This window comes from Danio aesculapii, chromosome 17 (genome assembly GCF_903798145.1).
Source record: "Danio aesculapii chromosome 17, fDanAes4.1, whole genome shotgun sequence".
NCBI classification, from domain to species: domain Eukaryota; kingdom Metazoa; phylum Chordata; class Actinopteri; order Cypriniformes; family Danionidae; genus Danio; species Danio aesculapii.
In genome coordinates this window covers 36451337-36476759 of record NC_079451.1, presented here as the reverse complement: position 1 = coordinate 36476759, position 25423 = coordinate 36451337, and the positions used below count along the sequence as shown (strand labels likewise).

The 25423-nt window shown below is 35.1% G+C and overlaps 1 protein-coding gene across 1 annotated transcript in view; it reads right to left on the bottom strand.

Annotated features, from left to right (window-relative positions):
* tdp1 (tyrosyl-DNA phosphodiesterase 1) overlaps window positions 1-25423 on the bottom strand; it is a 59624-nt gene that overhangs the window by 32995 nt on the left and 1206 nt on the right. Inside the window, 16 exon segments of the mRNA XM_056476854.1 lie at window positions 2225-2327; window positions 4650-4708; window positions 4710-4758; window positions 5317-5383; window positions 5473-5524; window positions 7090-7195; window positions 7197-7273; window positions 9935-10013; window positions 12206-12278; window positions 12281-12408; window positions 18236-18328; window positions 22415-22449; window positions 22686-22782; window positions 22881-22936; window positions 23028-23071; window positions 23946-24526. Of these exon segments, the coding sequence (XP_056332829.1) occupies window positions 2225-2327; window positions 4650-4708; window positions 4710-4758; window positions 5317-5383; window positions 5473-5524; window positions 7090-7195; window positions 7197-7273; window positions 9935-10013; window positions 12206-12278; window positions 12281-12408; window positions 18236-18328; window positions 22415-22449; window positions 22686-22782; window positions 22881-22936; window positions 23028-23071; window positions 23946-24516 (1689 nt within the window). The 5' untranslated portion in view covers window positions 24517-24526.

The window sequence follows — 25423 nt, the reverse complement described above, 5'->3', positions numbered from 1 at the left end:
CCAACTATTCCGGCATATGTTTTACACAGAGGATGCCCTTCCAGCAGCAACCCAGTACAGGAAAACACCCATTGACACACACTCATACACTACGGCCAATTTGGTTTATTTAATTTACCTACTGTATTTGTCTTTGGACTGTGGGGGAAACCAGCGCAAAATAATATATAGACGTTATTAAAGATAGTAATACACTTGTGTGGAAATATACATTTATATAATCTACTTTCAAATGATCAATAATCTCCATATAACTGAAAGTATTATTCTTTGATTTTGATTATATCATTTTATTAACAGCACAGCCATGAGAGACATTAAACCTTTGTCTTTCTGACTACTGGCTGAGCCAAAGTTATGCAAATGCTACGGGTAGGCTTTTAACAACTCTGCCTTTGTCTTCAGGTGATACTTTCAGGTCAACGAAACCCCTTTTGTTGATGAACTTGTGTGGTCAGTAGCTGGGCAGGTTTCTAACACCTATACGCCGGTTATCATGCCGACTTCAATACTGAATTTGCATGCTTTGTTTAGCTATCTCCCCTCCTCCAAGACAGGACATTGCTGTCTCAATTCAGACTTGTGATAAAACTCGCAGACTGCAGACCTCCAATAGGCTCTGCAAACACGTGGACTTCTTGAAGACGCAGATCTGCAGATTAAACACGTCTCAATAAAGGTGTTCTTCTGCTTGTTTCAAGTCTCCTGAACTGGGTTCTCTCTACACATTAATTTATTTTTCCAACACTTGGAAACAGCTGTGCTCACAGGTTGTGTGTGTATGTGTGTATCTTACAAATAAATATTAAATATTTTCAATTGTTCAGTGTAAAAGAAAAAAGTGTGTTTTCTTGGGAAGCTTTAATGTTAATTGGAATAGTTCACTCAAAATTGTCATTATTTACTCATCCAAAACCAGTTAGATTTTTTATTAAGATTTATTGAAGGACGTTGAAATTGTATTTGTCTTTCCTATTATGGAAGTCAATGTGTTCTGCTTTGTTTTTGAATGCACTTCACGCTTTTAACTTAAGAGGGCCCTCACTCATTTTGCCCAAATTTGCTAGGGGTGCCCCCTGCTTAAGGATATAATCGAGTGTACTCCAAACCACTGATAAATTTCGATTAAGAAGCCACTTCTGCCTATAATGATTTTCTTGACTCCACCTCTTCAGTTTCTCATCAAATCTTCTGACCAGTCAAATGCCCTCTAGTATCTGACATCTTCCGCCCCCCTTCGTTTGCTTTTCATTTAATGCGCTTGAGCTCAACCTGTGATAAAAAGAAACGCTTTTGTTTATTTTTAAAGGGGAGGAGCTACTATATGCCCCGCCCTGTCTTAATGTTTCAGTTGAGATTTGTCAAAAATCAAATAAAAAACTGCACATTTCAAAGCACTTCACGGTGAAATTAATAAGAATTCTTAAGATATTGGTGAATATCATCACACCATTTACTTTCATTAGATTCTTTTGCTTGTTAAACAGGTAATTTACCAACACAAATGCATCAGCATTAAGATAAAAATTATGTCAAACTAAATTTGCTACAAAACAATAATTTATCACTAAAAATACATGAAGTGGTCAAACAACTGTGTGACCGACCCACTTTTGTTTATCTGGCCTTCTGCTGCTCCATTTTCCACGCTTTTATGACGTTCACATTCAAATTGAAGAACAAAACAAAAAAACAAAAACACCAAATATTTATGTTCAAACTAAATAAAATGCAGTTTCAAAAAATGGCTACAACACAATGGTTTACAGGTTTCCAACATTCTTCAAAATATCTTCTTTTGCGTTCAACAGAACAAAACAACTCCAACTGTTGGAAACAATTCAAGGATTATAAATTATATTTATGTCTTGATGTAAAAGTTATTTATTTTTACTTTTTTAACTTCTACTCTTTATTTGGTTTAACATTATTCTTGTTTTTATTTTAATTTTTGTCATTATAGAATGTATACATAAGTCTACCTGCATGGCTGGGTGGGCATTTGGGGTTGTTTAAGATATAATCATATGCTGTATTCTCTCTATGAACAAACATTGCAATAATAAAAACAGTTTTCACAAAAAGAATTAGTAAACTACGACAATTTTGTTCTTTCAATTTTTAGGTACACTATCCCTTTAAGATGTTCTGAGCGACAAATTTTGGCTTCACCCCTTGAAAGTCCAACAAGTTGTCGTGAACTGACTTGAGCCATAATACTCACAAAGGCAGATGGCAGGTAGAGGACCCCCAGTTCATAGGAGCGGACCATGATCTGAGTGTTATTCTTCTCCAGGGCGCCCCAGGCAGCTTTTGATAAATTGGCACTGTGGAGGACACCAGCAGAGGAAGTTTCACCCATGTTTCAAAGTCAAACATATCATGCAAATGTCACCTCAACGAGAAGCATTAGCATTAAGCAAAAGCTGAAGGATATTGTTGAGCAGCCTTTAACATGCTGCAATTACTGAATAATTTATGCATTTTGCACTTAGAATCATAAGTCTGACAGGTTGTGCCTGAAGGCTCTGCATCCACTGCAGGCTTTAATCTTCATAAAAAGGACTATGAATAACTCGCTGGACCAGCACGACTGACCTAGAGACACTCTTCACAATCCCCCTTGGTCTCCATGTGTACTGTATTTCAACCACGATTAAAGTGTGAGCTTTGAGAAATACTGCAGAAACAGCGGTCATTCATGCTGGCTTAAGATATAAATAATGTGGGCTTCAATGCAACACCGTGAGTTAAAAGATGGGAACAAAGAAATGAGTCCACTTCAAATATGGATTTTAAAGCCAGAAAAATCTCCTCAATAGTTGGTTTTCTAGGGCAGCATAGTTAAAATACAGACTTCAAATGCAAGCTTAAAGGGACAGTTCACACAGAAAATAACATTTACTAACTAGAGTATCTGCAAGTTTTAAAGAGATATATACCAGTGTTTCCCTTAGGTCTACAGTTTGGGGGGAGGGGGTTGGGGGATTGGGGAAACTGACGCAACGTGGCTGTTCAGACTCATGCTCAGACTGAAGAATGCTGAAAACCATTGACTTCCATAGTAGGGAAAGCAATTACTGTGGAAGGCATTGATTACAGTTTTCCGGCTTTCTTTAAAAACCTTATTTTGTTTTTAAAGGAAAAAGTCAAAATTAACCAGTAAGTGGGGAGTAAATAATGACAGAATTTAGTTTTGGGCAAACTACCCCTTAAACATGCTATTCCTGGATCAAATTTGAAAGATACATGTAATCAAAGACAAGAGTGTTCTTTTACCACATCATTACATTTTATGGCCCATCTTGTCCACTTAACTTCTGCACCAAGACATGCCACTTCAGGTGACTGATTGTGCTAAAAGGCTTTGATTATATGTAAAAGCACTGTTGCATGAAACTTGTTAACGGTTCAGAGTCCATAGTGTTAACTAATAGCGGAAAAGCGGTTGTGATTTTGCAGCTTAGTTACAGCCAATGAAACAAGATGGCATAATCCTGAATAAACAAACATATCAGGCTTATGTTGAGTAAATATACATTTATGGGGCCTAAGGGACTCCTTCGAGTGGAACACTATCAATGTAGCGCAGAAGACACAAATCAGCCAGGGATCAGAGGAAAAAAACAAGCCTCCTTCTGCCAGGAGCATTATTTTGGCAGCTACAAGCAGCACTCTGAAGAACAAAAGAGCAGAAATGGTGTTGATCTTCGCCGGTTTAACATTAACATGACATATTTAAAATAAAAGTGTTTTGGTGTTTGTTTTAGCAGACTAGCAGAATCATTTATGCATGTACCTTCAACAAAAAGCACTCACAGTGTAAACTGACGCAATTATATCTACAACTGTGCTAAATGATCTATTATTTATAAAAAATGTGTGTATGTGTGTGTGAGAGAGAGAGAGATATTAAAGTTCATTGCTTTAATGGGCCCCACATAGAAATCTGATATATAGCAATACATATACACTCATTCATTCATTTTCCTTCGGCTTTGTCCCTTTATTTATCAGGGGTTGTCACAGCAGAATGAACCACCAACTTATTCAGCATATGTTTTTTGAGGATGCCTTTCCAGCCACAACCCAGAACTGGAAACACCAATACACTCTCACATTTAACACGCACACATACTACGGCCAATTTAGTTTATTCAATTCAACTATGCCGCATGTCTTTGGACTGTGGGGGGAACTTGCGCACCTGGAGGAAACCCACATGGGGTGAATATGCAAACTCCACCAAGAAAGGTCAAATGACACAGTTGGGACTCAAACCTGTGATCTTCTTGCTGTGAGGCGACAGTGCAAACCACTGAGCCATCATCCCATCCCTCAAATTACATATATGACATTAATATTTGGATTTCACATATATAAAATTTTATATTTTCAACATTTATTTCAAAATATTGCAAAAATGGCTTGCATATTATATGTATTTTTTTTTACAATTTGAATAGCAAATATGTACATATATGTTTAAATATATTAGACATAATTGTAATGTTCATATATATATATATGAATACCTAGTTCAACCCCTGGATGTCAAACTTACATACGGCACCTTAAAACTATTACATGCAGTCTGTCAATCAAGCCCAAATTTATTCTGATTTAACAAGTTACTTGATCATTCCAACCTTGTGACAAGAAACCATGCCAGTTGTGTGAAGTCCGGTGAAACCCTCATGTAGGTTTTAAATGTGAGGCATTGCGTTGCTCCTTCCAGTAACGTCAGCATGCCAGCCACTGTTAGAAGACAGAGATTGAAGGGAAGGGGAGAAAGAAAAGAATGAAACACCTGCTGATATACCTTTCCTAAGCGTGAGAACACCCAAAGAATCGTTTCCTGCCATTTGCAGGTGCAGGGAGCTGGTGTTTTAGGCCATACTGTGCAGACTGAGAGGAGAGCTTTCTGTCTGATTGCTGTCAGTATTCAGGCATGAATGCAAAAAATCTACATGGACTCATTTAAACAGACTGAGTGTAGAGTGCATACTCCAGAGGGAGACTAAGATTGAATCTACATTGCAATATGCCCATCTATGATCACTTAGCGAAATTGAGGCGACCAGCAAAATAGCTTATTTATGGTGATAATGTCTTAAAATGGTGGGAGCGATGGGATAAGAACCCAATTGAAATTTCTAAGGAGCATTGAAGGGTCAGACAACTCTTGGGGAAAGGCAGCTGTTTAACTCACAAAGTCAGAGCAGCCTTTTTTTAAGGTTGCATTTTTAAAATGACTGAATTTTGATGAGAATATTGCCAAAATTTGTTTTTTTCCACAAAGAAAGGAGAACTTACTGGAAGTAAGAATGAAGCCAGAGCTGTTTTTGTGCCGTCTGTATGCTGTAAGGTAAAGATCCTCCGGCTGAAGGGATCAGAGAACAAGAAATGTCAGTTGTCATATAATGACTGGAGGTGATGTTATTTTTTTCAGAGTAAAAGAATGAATGATACCTGGATAGCCCTCCAAAACTGGTTTCTTACATTTTCCCACAGATGGGTATATCTAGAAATGACAAGATTTAAGGTGTCATTACATTTTTGAATTAATTTATCTTTAAATATATTACAATTATTGGTTGATCCATCTATTTATTTATTTAAAGGGTTAGTTCACCCCAAAACTAAAATTTAGCAATTATTTACTCTCCGTCATGTTATACTAATCACCTGAGACCTTCGTTGATCATCGAATACAAACTAAGATATTTTAGATGAAACCTGAGAGCTCCCTTATCCTCCGTAGTCAGCAACAGTCCCGGGGTGTTTAAAGCACGGTTTTTATTATTAACGAAAATGAACGAAAAAAACGAGAGTTTTTTTTTTAAAACTAGAACTACCTGAAACTGTATTGTTACATACAAACTAACTGAAACTAACTAAAATATAGCAAAAATATTCTTCGTTTTCGTCTTTGTAAATGTATTTAATACATGAGCCTTTTAGGAGTAAATTTACAGTATTTGCTTCGCGCTGCAGGTGTTTGAGCCGTACGACACCTCACAGTCTGTAAATCCTGCTGGGTTTATCTCTGTGTTACTTATCCTGATCGTGATCATACATACATACATATATATACCATACATACATGCATACATACATATGTATATATACATATGTATAATATATATATATATATATATATATATATATATATATAATATATATATCATACATACATACATACATACATATATACATACATATATATACAACCAAACTTCCATGCACGTCTAGCAATCCATTCATCCCCCTAAACCTCCTGACCTATAAACCACTAAAGAACTCAGACAATAGTGATGTGATCTCAATAGAAAATGTAGCTTCATACATCTATAGACATCTATAGAAGTCTCCATTTGGTATTTCTCAATAATTTCAGCCTTCCTTAACATAATGGACCTGAGTCACCCCCAACGGTCCAACTGAGATTCTGAAGCTGCTAATTACAAGAGCCTTGGGTCTATAGAGATGACACAGTGCCATTAAAGGCCTGATGGTACTTTTCTCTGTGCTGAAGACTGTTCATGTGGCGCCTTGACTTTTCAACTGACATTTAACAATAGACGCATCAGACAGAAATCAATCTCCTATCTCTTCATCTGAGCATACATTGTTATGCAAATAACAGCACAGATGAGAAATCTCCTTTTAACTATTGTCTCACTCCAAAAGAGAGCTAAAACAAACGGCTGCCATTTTCTGTAAAACTGGAATTGAAAGACAGCAAATGAGAACATGCTAAAATACTAATTGCTAATTAGACACCCGGGATGTCAACAAATTTTCAAATTTCATAGCTCAGAGAAAGCGGATGCCTTCTGCGTTTAGAAACATGCAGGCGCACGTGTGCACTTTGGTGTTCCTCTTTATTCCAACCTAATTAAAATGAAAATACAATCGAGGGCTCATTTATCCTGATAGAAACGAAAGCTGCTAGGTGAATGTGCAACTGTGTTTACTGTGATATCCATCTGGCCGCGTTGTTCACAATCCAGAGAGAGTTTCGGCAGCGATATGAGCAGATCTTTTCCCCGTTTCAGCACTGCGGGGGCTGTTCGACACACTCACCAGGAGCATCTGTGTTTCTGGACTGGGTAATGATTTCCCTGCCTTCCCCAGTGTGGTCAGAGTGCGCTGGAACTCGGCTGCCAACCATTTAGTCTTATCAAGGCCATGGAGCCAATGCTGAGAACTGGCCAAGCACGTGCCATCGCTCTTCGTTCTGCGAGGGTTGCGTATGCTCACTGAGCAACTGAGGGAAACAAAAACAATGTGTTCATGCAATGTAAGCATTAGCATCTGTCTAATTTGGATAGCTTTAACAAGTTGACGAATGACTCGGCAGCACTATTGACCACATGGCTTTGACGTGAACAAAAGAAGACGTAGGAAGCGTTTCCTTCCCAGGAATCAAAATAACGTTTTTTTAAAGATTAGGTTAGTATCAGTATGTTAGTCTTAAGCATATCTTTATTTACCATTTTTACCTAATGGATTTTTCCACTGATCAACTTTTTTTGACATCACTTTACACTACCTGACAAAAGTCTTGTCGTTGATCCCAGTTGTAAGAGCAACAAATAATACCTTGACTTCTAGTTGATCATTTGGAAAAGTGGCAGAAGGTAGATGAATCATCTGTTGAACTGCATCCCAATCATCACAAATACTGTAGGAGACCTATTGGAACCAGCATGGAGCCAAGATTCTCAAAGAAATCAGTCAAGTTTGGTGAAGGAAAAATCATGGTTGGGGGTTACATTCAGTATGGGGCATGCGAGAGATCTGCAGAGTGGATGGCAACATCAACAGCCTAAGGTATCAAGACATTTGTGCTGCCCATTACATACCAAACTACAGGTGAGGGCAAATTGTTTAGCAAGGATAGCGCCCCCTTCTCAGCCTCCACATCAAAGTTTCTGAAAGCCGAGAAGGTCATGGTGCTCCAGGATTGGCCAGCCCAGTCACCAGACATGAACATTATTGAGCATGTCTGGGGTATCTAAAGAATCTAAAGAATCTTTATGAACTCTGGGAGTCCTGCAAGAACGCTTTCTTTGTCGTTCCAGATGACTTTATAAATAAGTTATTTGAGTCATTGCAGAGATGTATGGATGCAGTCCAAGCTCATGGGAGTCATACAGAATATGAATTCTTTTTCCACTGCACCATGACTTTATATTCTGTACTGTACATTATTTCTGTTAAGTGAACAGACTTTTGTCTAAGCAAAGTCAGACCTTACTGTCCTAATTAAATAATTAAAAATCAAGGCATCATCATATTTTATTTTGGTGAAATAAGTGTAATCTAGAGGCCTTTGCCTTTCATATTAGCCACTTCTGATACCAAACGCTCAACTAGAAGTCAAGTTATTATTTGTTGTTAATAAAACTTGGACAGGCTACAAGACTTTTGTCAGGTTGTGTATACTTCAGTTTCTCATAAAATATCCTGCCCAATGTAAACTTCCCTTTGTGGTCTTCTTAAAAGAACGGAGAATTATATAAAGTTGATTTAGGATCGGCTAAGCTTTAAAAAACTGTCCAAATTTGTCCTGCTCTTAAAGTCTTGTATGAGTAATCTTAAATTAACCCTTCTAAAAACGAAACCTTTAAACGCTTTTCTTTTTTTTTTTTTTCTTTCACTTTTTTAAGCAGTTATTGTTATTATTTCTATTGTTCCTTATTGGTATTGTTATTTTTGTCAAAGTCACTTATTGGGTGATATTGCATTTTAAGTTTTATGTACTGTTATGTATGTTTTTGTATTCAGCAACAAAAATAAATAAATAAATACATAATTAAATAAATTAAAAAATGGGTAGCGATGTTGCTTCACAGCAAGGTCACTGGTTTGAGCCTCGGCTGGGTCAGTGGGCATTTCTGTGTGGAGTTTGCATGGTTCTCCTCATGTTCGCATGGGTTCTTTCATGTGCTTCAGTTTCCCCCCACAGTCCAAAAACAGGTGAATTGGGTGAGCTAAATTAGTGTATGTGTGTGAATGAAAGTGTAAGGGTGTTTCCCAGTAATGGGTTGCAGCTGGAAGGGCATCCACTACATGAAACATATGCTGGATAGTTGCAAGTAGTTCATTCCCCTGTAGCAACCCCTGATTTATAAAGGCACTAAGCCTAAAAGAAATGAATGAATGAATGAATAAAAGTCCTGGCCAATTAAATGCTCCCAAGATCTGGCATGCCCTGCCCCTTAAAGACACACTCATTTGCTTTTCATTTAATGCACTTGAGCTCCAACCACTCTCACTGGCAGAGCTGTGATAAACTGAAAACTATTGGCTGTTAAAAAAGGGGAGGAGCTACCATATGTCCCCTTTTTTCCTCATGTTTCAGTTGATATTACGTCAAACATTAAACAAAAATACACACGTCAAAGCACTTCACAGGACTTTTAAATCTTAATTCTAACAATCCTTTCTAAGTATAATTATATGGTCAGTCGCATATGGTATTATATGAACAAGCACTGTTAGCAATCTTTTCAAAACAACCCTATGACCTATTTTTTTTGTTCACAACCCTCAAGTTGCTGTATTATAGAGCCTTATGAAAGTGTTAAGAGCCTGCTCTGTGTGAGTCAGTAATTCATATCAAAGCTCTATTTACAAAATGAGCAGAGTTCAGAATGACTTCATCTCAGATGAAAGTGTGGAAAATTATTTCTCCCTGCTCATTTTCTGAATCTTGCCAAGACCAATCCAACACCTTGCTTTGCCTGTAATCTGAATTTCCTCAATAAATAAAGCGAGAAGATCTCCAAGGCATCATACAGGCATACAATGCTTTTTTCATGAACATCAATCATTCTTCTGTCTAGAGGAGAGAAGAACTATTGCCTTTGAAGGGAAAAAGAACTTAAAATAACACACACATACAGCCAAAAAAAAACATTACTTTTCGCAATCTTAGATGGCCCCATTTCTCCATAGCAGGTCCTTGATATCTTCCTGGAGTTGAACCAATGAGATATACCCTATAAAAGAAACATACACAAAACGTTATGTACATAAGTCAACACTTGTCATATATTGTCCGTATAAATGATGAAGGGTGGGATGTGTACTAATCAAAAATAAAGCTTGTCATGTTAGTGGAACAAAACTTTAACATATTATGTAGTCATTTCTGGACAAAAAAATAACACAATGACAGATTTATGTTTTGTGAAGAAACCCATATATTGAATAGGCAGATTAAAAGGTGCATTAAACTGCTCAAAAGACCTGCAGGAATCCTAAAATACATGACAGTATTATCACCAAAAACTATTAGGTAGCATTTATCTGTATTTAACATTGATGAGACAAAATGTTTCTTGTGTATCAAATCATCATATTAGACTGATTGCTAAGGATTGTGTGACTAGGGTCCCACATTTTCACGAACAGCAGATTCTAGGACTTTTTAAGACAACATTAATTTCAAATCAAGCACTTTTGCAATACATACCCAGCATAATGTAGCGCAATGAAGTCCTTACCTGTATATAAACATTTCAATTACACTTAATACATTATCTGACAAAAGTCTTGTCGTCAATCCCAGTTGTAAGAGCAACGAATAATAACTTTACACTTCAGTTGACTATTTGGAAAAGTGGCAGAAGATAGATTTTTTCAGAAGAATCATCTGTTGAACTACATCTACAATATTTGTGATGATTGGGGAGACCTATTGGACCAGCATGGAGCCAAGATTCTCACAGAAATCAATAAAGTTGGTGAAGGAAAAAGCATGGTTTAGGGTTACATTCAGTATGGGGGTGTTCAAAAGATCTGAAAAATGGATGGCAACATCAACAGCCTGAGGTAAAGACATTAAAGCTGCCCATTACATACCAAACTACAAGAGAAGGCAAATTCTTCAGCAGGATTGAAATGGCCAGCCCAGTCACCAGGTATGACATATATTGAGGCATGTCTGGGATAAGATGAAGGAGGAGGCATAAAGATAAATAAAAAAGATTCTTCATTAACTCTTGGAGTCCTGCAGAACACTTTCTTTGCCAGTCCAGAATGACTTAAGTTATTTGAGTCATTGCAAAGATGTATTGATGCAGTCCTCCAAGCTCATCGGAGTCATACACAATATTAATTCTTTTTCCACTGCACCATGACTTTATATTCTGTACTGTACATTATTTCTGTTAAGTGACAAGCTTTTGTCTAAGCAAAGTCTGATACCAAATGATCAACCTAGAAGTCAAGTTATTATTTGCTGATCCTAAAACTTGAATAGGCGACAAGACTTTCTTCAGGTAGTGTACTTGCGTTAAAAACGTCAAAAAAAACTGAATTTTAAAAAGTCATGTTTAAAGAAACTTTAATCAAATTTGTTGCACTCATTTGGCAATATTTAAATGTGGTTTTTGAAAATATTGATAAAACTTGAGATTTTAATTAATTTTAAAAATTTTTTCATTGATTTTGAACAATTGAATACAATTGTTGTAATAAAGCTATGACAAATTATATTTAGAATGTATTTAGGAGGCACTGTCCAAGGAGCTATGTTTGGTTTTAAGTCAATCACAGGCCTTGAATCTATATGTCTAAAGTACTTTTAAGAAACGTGGGAACCCATGTGTGACATTAAAGACTGAAGTAATAGCTGCTATTAATAGTTACATTTGAATAATTTATATATTTTAGATTGTACTTTAGCAGACAAACCTTTGGCAGAGGCATTCAGTGATTCAGCAAGAGGCAATACACACAAGAAGTGCTAGTACAAAGGAACTGTTCGTGCTGGAAGAATTATTTGCCAGAATAAATATTTCAAGTTTTTAAAAGCAGTTAATTTTTTTAAACATTAAAAAAAAATAGCAGAAAATAGTTTGAGTTACTTATAAAATGTATAATAGTACTGTCTTTTCTGTATTATTTTACATTAAATAAACATTTTAAAAACACAACAAAAACCTTGAAGGCCACACACCTTTTAAAACAGTGGTGTAAATGCTTGTTTATCGTTTTTTAAAATTCGGTTGTATCATTACACTTTCATATAAATCCACAACTAAATGGTATGTAAAACCATAAACAATCATGGCCTGTTTGAATTGATGTTCTCTAAATGCATATTCAGCACTGTGGACACCTTCAGCAATTAGTCAACATCTTAGCTATGCTAATCTATATCATGCCATGCTTCACATTTAAAAACCTGCTCATGTCATCTGTAAAGATTCTCACCTTGTGTTCTGACAGATCATGCTGTTTGATGCGCTCGATCCATCGGCGAGCTCTGGAGCCCGGTACGCTTCCAGGTATTCCAGCAGGTCCTCTTTTGAAGCTGGTGGGCGACTCTCCCGCTGTTCCCCCGGACTTCCCTGCGGCAGCCTGGGGTAAGCCGGACTCATCCACATCCTGCCAATAGAGATACAGCATATTACTAATGAAGATTTAGTGGAAGGGCATGAATCATTTAAATGTTTAAAAGATCCCGTGGTGATAAATGGGGCATGTCATATTTGGTTTGCCTGATTGTAGATGTCACTTATGCCAAGACACATACTTCCACAAACAATTCCAAAAGCAGCCATATACACTGGAAAAAATCCAACTTGAAAAAGTTGAAATAGTTTATTTGTTGGTTTGGCAAAAATCTTGTAAAATGTCTGTACAACTACATGTAACATGTTTACTTAACACAATCAAAATATTCTTCATTAAGTGTAAAAAGATTGTTTTGTAAGCAAAACTTTGCAAGTTCACCCAAAAGGTACAGCTGCAGAAAGACTTTTAATGTGAATTTTTTTTATCTCACATTTACCTAGTTTGCTCTACAAAAAGAAACGTTTAGCACATGTGGACTGTTAATTTGTATTTAGCTTTTATATATATATATATATATATATTATATATATTATATATATATATATATATATATATATATATATATATATATATATATATATATAATATATAATGTTTAAAACATAACAATACAATAATAATAATAATAACAAAACTACAATAATATATATATATATATATATATATATATATATATATATATATATATATATATATATATATATATATATATATATATATATATATATATATATAGTTTTGTTAACATTTTTTTTGTTCATGCCATATTAGGTTTTATTTATTATGTTTTCAAAAGTTGAGTAAAAAAGAAAAGGATATAAGGATTATGTTTTTTTGTTCACTCAACTTCAGGCATTCCAGTTCTGCAGACAAAATTTTTTCCACTGGCACAACTTAAAAACAGAGTACAGAGTACATCACCTTTTCAGAAAACTAACAATCTTATGTTAACCCAAATAATTTTTTTTTGTATTACTGACAAATAATTTAAATTCAGTGTAGCTGATGTTTTTAAAGTTGAGTAAACAAGAAAAAGCGAAAGGAAATAAGGATTTTTTTTTTGTTATACTGGCTTACATTTTTTTACAGTGTATATGTAATTTTGGACAAAACTTGCTTCATATAGATACCAACGTCATTGAAACATCACTTACTAAAATGAAAGTCAACTAATAGCTCTGATAGGTTTAGTTCAGTACTGAGCTATTCATTTAAAAGATTGCCTTTTAAGAGCTCTTAAAAAAACAGAAATATGTCACTTGCTATTATTTTATATTTTGTTGTTGCATCACAATCAAAATAGACTTACATTTAAATAATTAAAATAGGGTTTCTTTTGCCACAGCTCATGAAGAGACACTGCTGCTGAAATCAAATGTTCTCAGAATACATACAGTATTATGTATCTGAATATATAAGTATGTATTTACAGTGTATTTATATTTACATATATTTAAATACATATTCACAAAATATATATATTTAAATATATATATATACAGTAAATATGGATCTCAGAATATATACACTTTTTAAAAAATGATAAAGAAAACATGAGGTTTGAAAATCATTTGCATTTTAAGTGACCTGAAGTAAAACATGTGCTCTACAAATTCCAGGTCCAAGTCTTGGAAAAAGGATATACTAGGTCAGAGCCTCAATAAATTTTATCTAGCTAATAATTAAAAGGGTTAATTCACCCATAAATTTGGCTGTTAATTTACTAAGCCTTGTATACAGTGTAACAGCAAAGAAGATTTTTGAGAACGTGGCTCTTGGTGACTCATAAAATGCATGACAGTGCCTACCACCTACTAGAAGAAGAAAAAAAAGTCCTCAAGACCTCAGTGTATCATCAACAAAACATATTTATTTTGTATTGCCTTCACATCCTTTTTTAACCTTTAAAATGCTGGTAGCCTTTGACTATAAATCAGCAAGAACAACAGTTTCTTTAATGCTTTGCTAACCTTTATAGAAATCTGATACATGGAAATAAATGCAAATTACATACAAATCCATATTTGGATTTTACATATGAAAAATGTCATAGATATGTAACAAATATTTCGAAATATTGCAAAAATGGCAGCTTACATATATATTTTTTCAACCATTGGAATTATAAATATGTACATGTATGTTCAAATATGTCTGTACATATTCATATAGGGCCATGTACACCTACATGGAATTATAGCTATTATATTTGAACATATATGTACATATTTATAATTCTATTGGATAAAGAAAAATATAGAATTGAAGCACCCATTTTTTTTGCAATATTTTGAAATATATTGCAAACATATCTTGTATATTTGAAATACAAACATGAACTTGTTTGTCATATATGTTATTATTTGCATTTACTGCAATATATCAGATTTCTTTGTGGGAAAGGAAAAAGTCAATTAAAAATCTTGGATGGCCTGATGTCAAGTAAACTAACAGCAAATGCTTTTTTTGGTGAACTATCCCTTTAAAGGTGCACTAAGCAATATTCACAAAACACTTTTGACCACAGTGCTGTACCGAGTCAGTTAATCAGCAGTCTAGTATTGACAGCGGAAATATGAAAAAGGGGCGGGGTTATAGCCGTTGCCATATTTGTTTTTATGCTTTCAAATATCAACACACTTTGGCCAAAGTTGCTTATTTGACCTTTAAAGTTTATGTGAAACAGATGTTGCTGAGGTTGCTTTCACACCCAGACTTTTGTTACGGCACCTGGCGCGTTTCCCCTGTTAGTGCGGTTCGTTTAACATATGTGAATCCAGCAATCGTGCTCGGATCCATGCCAAATCAATCAGTCCGAGATCCCTTGAATGAGATGGTTTCGGCTTGATTGAAATGAACTCTGGAGCAGATTGATTGTAGTGAGAAAGCAAATAGATCCAACTAACTTTTTTTTTAATTAAAAACTGCTTTTATTCTAGCCGAAACAAAACAAATAAGACTTTCTCCGGAAGAAAAAAAAAATCAGACATACTGTGAAAATTTCCTGATTCTGTTAAACATCATTTGGGAAATATTTTAAAAAGAAAAAAAAACAAAAACAAAAGGGGGCTAATAATTCTGACTTCAACTGTATATTTGGCTATATGAAGAGAGAATGATGGGTAGAGCAGGATGTCATTACTACCTGTAAATGTGCGTTTTATGTCGAATACGAAAGTGAAAGCATGCTGAACTATTAAGGAGAGCTGTTTGGAAAATTAACCGATCTCTCTCTATAATGTAAAGCCTGTAATACATAGCCAAGGCTCTGTATGAGAAAGTCTTACCTCTGACATATTTGGTGACGATGTCTGTGGGTGTCACCATTCAAAATTAAAGCACAGCTTTTTGCTTGTGTCTTATTGCTCATTGTCATAAATTAAAATAAGAATGCATGACAGTTGAGCAGGACTGAAAAATAAACAGTGGAACTCAATGTGAGGAGAGTTTACTCGCACGTGACTTGTTTTAGCGATTTTGGTCCGTTTAGAAACTTTGCAGTGTGAAAGCGAACCGCACCAAGAATAGAAATAAACATTATAACAATTTTAATCCCACAACTGATCAACAGGTGTGAAGGCATCCTGAGACTTTTTATTTTAGTGTGTTCCAACTGAAACAGAATATTAAGTAGGGGGTGGGGCTTACTTTTTGATAATTAACTCCTTATAGAAAACTCAGTTAGAAAGGTGTGTTTAAGCATATGGCCGATATCATCAAAAACTGACATCAACATTGAAGGATTTCTACTCCAAACAAGAAAGCAGATGGTTAGACTTTGACTAAAGAATACCCAAACAATGTTTTTTTACAGTTGATTAATTTTCACAAATTAATTATCCAGCTAAATAACAACTACAAGGTGCTCTAGCAAAACACACTTTGAAAATTTTGATTTCAAATGGACTTTAAAATGTATAAAGTTTGATGGAGGCCCCTTGGAATATTACAAGTGGACACACGCATGATAAAAGATAGCTGACTTCTGTTGGAGAAGACCAATAACTCAAGATTAGAGGAGTGTGGGGAGTCATCATGACAGACTGGTTACAGCATATTTCCCTGAAGCTCCAGGAGAACAAATCAATATGGATTCAGATTGGACCCATTACAATAAAGGCAGCGGATAAGCCCTTCAGAAGAGACTTGAGAGGAAGAGACCTTGGTCTGTGTGAATAGAAATGAAAATATGGCTTGGACTTCAATATCGAAGGCATACCTGGGATCAGACACAACCAGATGGGGAGACATGTCAAAAGCTGTAATGATATTCATTGTGCTTCACTGCGGTCTGATGCTGATGGAAACAGGTCGGGAAAGTGAATATATTCAAGGAACAGAAGGCGCACTCTGCATAAAGTTGCAGAAATTCAACAAGGCATTCATGCAACTGTGTCTAGCATTTTCTTAGCCAATTCAGGCAGCAGAGCTATGTGTTATCATGAGAGAAAAGGATGGTTGACATTTAAAAGTCTAAGGAGAAAATCAAATCTCTAAAAATAATTCAAACATGGTGCTAGACTCATTAATGAGATCGCAAACACATGCTTTAGACAATATAAGTAGCAAATGTAACCCTTTTTAGTAAAAGATTTTTCCTAAATACTTCAATGGTCAGTACATGCTCAGATGTGGCCTATGATCCATGTTTTTGGGGGGCTGTTAACAAATTCCAAATAATACAAGTTACATATTTAGATTACTTTTTTCAAGTAACTAAGACATTACTTTTTAATTTCCAAGAAAATCTCTCAGATATGGCAATATAAGCAGTAAATGTAAGATTTCGGTAAAATATCTTTCCTAAATACTTCAATGTCAGTGCCAATACATGTTCAGATGTGGCCTATGATCCATGTTTTTGGGGGGCTGTTAACACATTACAAATAATACAAGTTATATATTTAGATTACTTTTTTAAGTAACTTATAGAAGAATTTAAGAATACTTATATTCTGGTGTAGTGTGTAAATCTGGCTAGCCACACAATTTTTGTCAAAAAACGATGCGAGCCATAGGTTTCTGACCTCAGCCTGAGGTCATGGAGCAAACAACAGATAATGTCCTCTGCATGAACCGACACTGATCTCACAGTACAGGTTGAGTAAATGTGCTAACACACTATATACCAGATTGTCTGAATATATGCATGCTAGTGGGTTTAAATATTAATTGCACAATTTAGCGATTTCATTTCCTTCTCCCTAATCCACAGCTTAGTGTGGGTGATAACCTAACCGCCAGCCTAACCCTATGACTCCAGCTTTTGTCTTCTTAATGGTATTCTGTTCCCAATACGCCGCTAATAAAACCGAACCTAATAACTGAAAGCAATTGCTAATTCATCGGGCATCGCTCTGACCTGCCTGCTAGCTTCTGCTGGTATGAACATGACACCACGGAGAATATCTTTATTAATGGACAGCTTTCATAGAACGCTGCTTCATTTAAGTAATTATTCCATGTAGCAAATTCAAACAGACCATTTGAGGTCAGAGAGGGAATCTGTAACAACATGATTGGTTTATTCAGATTGGCGGAGCTCGACACTCCTATTTAGGACACATCAGCTTAATTTCAATTTACTATAAGTGTCTGCTCTGTGCGTTGTCATGGCAACAGACAAATGTGTCATTCGGAGTAGCGAATGCACGACTTCCATTTCAGAAATGAAACAAATGTTGTTGCACTTGGAAAATGAGCAACTACACAGGAGAGCACAACATAAACAACTCATTTTCAAATCAGTGCACTGTCAGCTGTAACATTTCCGCTCTGACCGTTCATTCATATAAATTCAGTAATGTCTGGCTGAGTGTGCATTTATCCCCTCCCATCCCACAGTGGTTCATCTTACCCCTGTGTCTTCTGGTACCAATCGGCTCGGATGAGGTTGGAGGTAAGAATGATGACTCTAAATCCCTCCTCGTACCAAAGCAGCATCATTTTCCTGCGAAAAGCAAGTATGACTTAAAGGGATAGTTTGCTTAAAAATAAGAATTCTGACATCATTTACCAAAACGGATAGATTTGTTTTTGTTTTGTTGAACACAGAAGGAAATGTGTTGGAAACCAGTAACCATTGACATTCATAGCATTTGTTTTTCCTACTGTGGAATGGTTACAGGTTTCCATCACTCTTCAAACTATCTCCTTTTGTGTTCTACAAAGTCAAGAGTGAATGATGTTAGGCCTGTCACCATATCTATTTTTTGTTGTGCGATATAATGCACCAAAATATATTACAGTAAACGATATTATTGTCATATATGCCACTTATTATATAATGCCAATATTATATAGTGAAAATATAAAAAATAATATCATCGGAAGCAAGTAGTATTCTTAAGAATATTTCATTTTAACAATTTAATAATTAGACATTGGAATCAGAATGTGAAAACAGTTCTCCTAAACAAATAATAAATGTTAACAAGATTAAAAAAAGAGTAAGGTAAAAAGTAACAGAGGGTGCTATATCTGCTACCAGTTCTACTGGTACCAGTTCAGTCACCCATATGAAAATATACTACAGTAATTTATAGTAAATACTATAGTGTTTTTTTCCCATAATGACACTGACCTCCAATAGAGATTTTTTTTTATGCATGGGTGATATACACTCACTGGCCACTTTATTAGGTACACCAGTCCAACTGCTCGTTAATGCAAATTTCTAATCAGCCAATCACATGGCCGCAACTCAATGCATTTAGGCATGTAGACATGGTAAAGACGATCTGCTGCGGTTCAAACTGAGCATCAGAATGGGAAAAAAAGGGGATTTAAGCAAGGCAAGGCAAATGCCTTGTTGATGCCAGAGGAGAATGGCCAGACTGGTTCGAGCTGATAGAAAGGCAACAGTAACTCAAATAACCACTCATTACAACCTGCAGAAGAGCATTTCTGAACGTACAACGCGTCCAACCTTGAGGTGCATGGGCTACAGCAGCAGAAGACCACACCGGGTGCCACTCCTGTCAGCTAAGAACAGGAAACTGAAGCCACAATGTGCACGGGCTCACCAAAATTGGACAATAGAAGATTGGAAAAAGTTGCCTGGTCTGATGAGTCTCGATTTCTGCTGCAACATTCAGACGTAGGGTCCAAATTTGGCATCATCAACATGAAAGCATGGATCTGTCGTGCCTTGTATCAATGGTTCTGGCTGGTGGTGGTTTAAAGGTGTGGGAGATATTTTCTTGGCACACTTTGGGCTTTAGTACCAATTGAGCATTGTGTCAAAACCACAGCCTACTGGAGTATTGTTGCTGACCATGTCCATCCCTTTATGACCACAGTGTACCCGTCTTCTGATGACTACTTTCAGCAGGATAACGCGCCATGTCATAAAGCACGAATATTCTCAGTCTGGTTTCTTGAACATGACAATGAGTTTACTGTACTCAAATGGCATCCACAGTCAGCAGATCTCAATTCAATAGAGATGTGGTGGAATGGGAGATTCGCATCATGGATGTGCAGCCGACAATCGGCAGCAACTGCATGATACTATCATGTCAATATGGACCAAAATCTCTGAGGAATATTTCCAGTACCTTGTTGAATCTATGCCATGAAGAATTAATTCAGTTCTCAAGGCAAAAGGGGGTCCACCCTGGTACTAGTAAGGTGTACCTACAGTAAGTGGCTGGTGAGTGTATATGGCATAACCAAAAATGATTGAGGTCATGTCCATGTGCTAAGTCAATATATTGATTAATGTGACAGGCCTAAATGATGTGCAAATTCAGATTTGCTGGTTGAACTATTCCTTTAAATGTGACTGTTCTTACATAATGGCATTCCTTTGAACTAATCTGTTTCTTTCAAGAAACCCTATGGAACATTTACCAAAAACACAATAGAACTCCTCTGCATGAAAAACACTGATTTTATGTATTATCCTTTTTGTGTCAGGCTGTATATAAAAGAGCAATTTTAAACACTGGGGCACTTCAGCTTTTGTATTGTAATTACAACAAGAACCCTGCGTATTAAAATACAAAATCAATTTTGCGGCGTTCATGTGGAAGCGTATTATTTGACTTAATAAATAAAGCTCTCTATGTTGCTCAGCTCATTTAAAGGCAAATTAGCACATGAAGACCCGACAAAGGTGTTTGAGATTGATTTTACTGCCAATCTTTTTGTTCTTTTGCTCCTTTTTCCTTAAATTTATATCAAATGAGACAAGCCATTTCATTTACTTCTCTGGTGTCAGAATTGCTCTGTTACGTCTGCGTCTGCTGAATAAAACATGAGTCTTTGGAGAGAAAACAGTACTCTAGGAATACATCACATTAAAATTCAATACTGCGCCTGTTTAACATCTAATTTCAACTCATCACAACAGATGTTGAAATGATAATCTGCATGTCTGCATGGTCTGTGAAGAAGTTAATACTCTTGAGTAGCTTGAGGAGCACTACGCTTCGTATGCATTATGCTACTGACTGCTCATAAAGCCTAAACATGATCAAGGTATTAATGAAATTATATTTTCAAGCAAAAACACTACCGCTGCTGTACTTTTACTCAAACACAGAGCTTTGTTTATCGCTTGATCATATAAATGTACAAAAGATAGCCAAAACTACAAGTTACCAAAAATATATGTTATTGAAGTGTTTAATTTCAAAACTGTGCGCATTGAAAAGTCTTGTAATTATTGTAGTTTGGTAATTTTCTAAGTGAGGAAAGTGTCTAAGATGTCAGCTTATTGATTAGACGCAGCTCACAGATTTTGGTTGATCCTAAAGGTGATCAATGGGGTTCAGGTCAGGATTTTATGCAATCCAGTGAAGTTCTAACACATCAGGCTCTGTAAAGCATTTAACTGGTGGCATCCTATGACACTGAAACATTAAAAGTCACTGAATTTCAAGCTATAACCCACTGTACTGAGAAAGATTATAATAGGTTGTATGCACCCTTTTTTATGTGCACATGGATCAGAGATCAAATGAGGTTGTCAAGCATCAAAAAACAATCAAAAGCATAATACAGCTTTACATTTTTCCCATGCAGCACTGCAAAAAACGCTTTTCATACTTATATTTTTTTGCCTTGATTTTGCCCCATAGGCAGATTATTTTGCTTCTTTTAAGGAAAAACTCGTTTTGGCATATTGTTTATTAAAACAAAACAAAATTCTTGCTTATCTAGATAGTGCTTCTTGATTTAAGAATTTTTTGATATTTGGACAACAAGCGAAACAAAAATTCAAAGTAAGAAAAGCATTTGCAGTGAATAGAATCAGTCATTTCTGGGCAAAAAATAAAATAAAATTAATAATAAAATTGTTTTTGACACAATGTATAGAAAACATCGACTAAAATGTCAGTCCAAATAACAAATGTTTACATGGCAAAAGAAATTGTCAGGCATATTAAGAACAATATATTTTTTATTATATACTAAAAGAAGCATATAACAGTACTGTCCCCAAATACTAACTATTGCTATTTTATTGTATCTTTATTACTATACTTTATAGTACTATCTTGGGATTTGCAATTTTGTCCACAAGATATTTGAAATAATTTAAAATGTAGTAAAAGTGGTATTATTACTTCCACTTTGAATTACGATGGGACATTCACCCATTATTTATATTTTTATTTTCACAAAAGTTATATGAAACATTTAAGTAGACACTTTGCTCACAGTTATTATACTTTCTCTGTATGAAAAAAACTGTTTTGTATTTTAGAAGAATAATTCAGCCCAAAAAATGTTTTGAAGAATGTTAGAAACACGTAACCATTGATATCCTTAGTAGAAAAAAACAAATATGGAAATCAATGGTTACAGGTTTCTAACATTCTTCAAAATATCTTCTTTTGCATTTAAAAGAACAATAATCAAATTGGTTTGAAACAAGGGTTAGTAAATAATGGCAGAATAATTTTTTTGTGGGGGGAAACATCCCTTTAATTAGACTATACAGAATTTTATATTGACACTTAAGTCCTCAGTCATTTCTTTCATGCACAGTATCTCTACAATTATCAAGAAATATAAAATCACTCACGTATGATGTGTGCCAAATGCAATGTCCAGTTTGGCCTAAAACATAAAACATAAGATTTAAATTCAACAAGAAGCATTTAGTGTATTTTTTTAAACATAATGATGTGTAGTAACAATTTTTGTTTTTACACTTATGTTAAAATTGTATACACACGTTACACAGTAACTGAACACAATGTTTATAGGACCTCAGTGTTCCATAAAGTTAAATGTTTCCCTCTAGTGGAATAAAACGCGTATTGCAAGTCAAGAGAACGGTAAATTGACAATACCTGGCAAAAGCTAATATGTGGGTATGGTTTGGCTTGCTCAATTAAGCGAGCCTTGGACTCTCTCTTTTCTCCATGAACAAGCATGACTGGTTTGTTTCTAAAGAACAAAGAAGCATAAGTAATCATGTAAATGTGTTCAAAATAGTTTCAATCCACATCAAACACTGCTAGAACATTTAAATGATTTTATCCTACCTAAATTCTGGCGGATACTGCTCCACCATCCATGGGATGTCAAAGCAGTAATTAAACTATAAAAGAAAAAATATAAAAAATAAACATTACAAATTTTATTTGTGGTTAGTAGAGCAAACTCTTACACTTCGTCTATTAAAAACATACCTGTACAGACTCTTTTAATGTTCCAAACATTGGAGAAAGTATCTCTGATTATAGATGGACAAAAAGAAAACAGGAAAAATATTAGGATTAAGTAACACCTTATCAGAACTTAACTTACTTTTTTATATTTAACCCAATAACTGTCTGTCACCACAATTTTTGGAGCTTGAAAATTTTCACACTTGACAAAATTATAGATGATATAGTAGTCAACATTTAAAGTGGATCATCACAACATTTGAAGTGGATCATCACCTTTCATCAAAGTTGTGCAAAATCTATTGAACACAACCCATTCTTGTCTTAGGATAATTATGAAAAATGTTTTTGATTTGCTTCAAATGTTGACTACTGTAGTTTGTTGAGGTAAGTTCAAGTTTAGATAAAAATAACAATATAAATCTCGTAAGGACAAAATAAAAAGTCTATCATTTCATATTGTGCTCTATTGCTTTTTTTGCTGTATCAAATACATTGTTTACATACAAGATAATTTTTCATAATTAATATAATATTTCATGACATTAATGCAGACTGAAACATAAACAACAGCATTGTGAAAAAGTTTAATTTTTGCATTTTATTTAGCAATTTTTTATGTTCATATTGGTCGTGGAATCGTTAGTTTCTATATTAATATAAATTTCATATTTCTACATTTTTAATCAAACTCTTGCCCTGAATTTTTAAATAAAGAGAGAAATACAATCACACATGAATGAGTCAATTTCTGAGTAAATACTTTACATGTGGTAAATATACTATTAACTGATTGAATTTAAAAAAAGGAAAACATTGTGATACAAATCAAGATCAGGACATGAGATGACTTATTTGGTGATGTAAGATTTTTGTCATATTGCCCAAACTAACCCAATAGGTTTAAAAAAAATGGTGAACGTAAAACTCTTGAAATACCTTTGATATGCAGTGCACCAGTGTTGTATTTTTTCGGTATCCCAGTGACTTTGTTTAAATAAAAACGATACATGTCATTTGTAGACATTAAGTTGGTCTCAAAGAAATCAGCTGGCTCTTCTTTATAATAACTAGTGCCGTGGGGGCTTGGAGGACGCTTGTCTTCAGTTTTCTTCTTCTTCTTAGGACTTACATTTATTTTTTTAGGTTCATTTTTTGGAGCAGGAGTTTCATCATCACTGCTGGAGAGGTTCCAGCCCCCTTCCTCAGTTTCTCTCTTTCTCTTTACAGCAGGGGAAGCATTGCTTTCATATTTTACAGGATTAGCTTGATTCGCATGTGCTGATTTTCTAGCTTCAGATCCCATAGAGGGAGCGGATGCTGCTTTCACTGAATTCTCATTGCGTTTTGGACTCAGCTTAGGCTCCTGCTTGAGGAATGTGGGGGTCTCTTTGGGTTTGCTTTGCGAATCTGGTTTAACTGATTCTTTCTGAGGTGTTGGAGGAATAATGTTGTCCTCATCTTCACTATCCGATATGCTCCACTTGCCATGTTGACTGTCTTGGGACATTTTTGTTTAGCTGTGGATTACAAAGAGTTCAAGAAAATTATTATGTAGACCCGAAGAATCAAGCTAAGGATCTGAGAATCCTTGTAGCAAACTTATGTGTGTGTTGTTTCAAAAAAGCAACCATTCCTTTGTATTGTGTTTTATTTTCATTTGTTTTTATTCATTTATTCTTCATTTAATTATTTTATTTAATCATATGATCATTAATCATATATATATAATTATCATTATATAATTTTATTGATCATCGGTTAATTATTTGATTATAATTGATTATTATTTGTCATTTTATTATGGTTTAAATATTTTATTACTAAAATTTTCATTTTTTTTGCTTCATTTTTTCAATTATTGCTTCATTATTATTTCCATTTTTCTGTATTGTTATAATCTTATGTCTGAGTAAGAGATAAAAAAATGTCTCCATTTTAAGGTTTGCATTTTGTCTGGACAATGTTGTGAAGCAGTAATATTCCATTGCTGTTGCATGTGGTATAATAACACTTGTTGGATTTATCCTGAGCAAACGAAGTCTGAGCATTGAATCATACGCAACTATGAATATTCAATAAACTCTGCTCTTTCTTTATCATCTTTACTTCATTTCCTGCTTCTGCTCGTCTCTGGTTTTCTCAGTCAACTCCTATATTGACAGGAGACTGTTAATTCAGTTGAATACTGATACTGTTAATACAGTTGAAACTGTTGACGTGTTGTCCATATACCTGGAGAAACAGACATTTTCTGACAAGATCTGCGGCGTACGGGGCTGGATCATATTTATCTGGCGTGGAGATAATGTTCTAACAGCCCCTTAATTGCTGCTTGCAGCTATATTTATTATGTACTATTATAGCTGTGTACAATTGAGGTAAAGTTGGTTTTATATTCGCACATTCATTCAGTG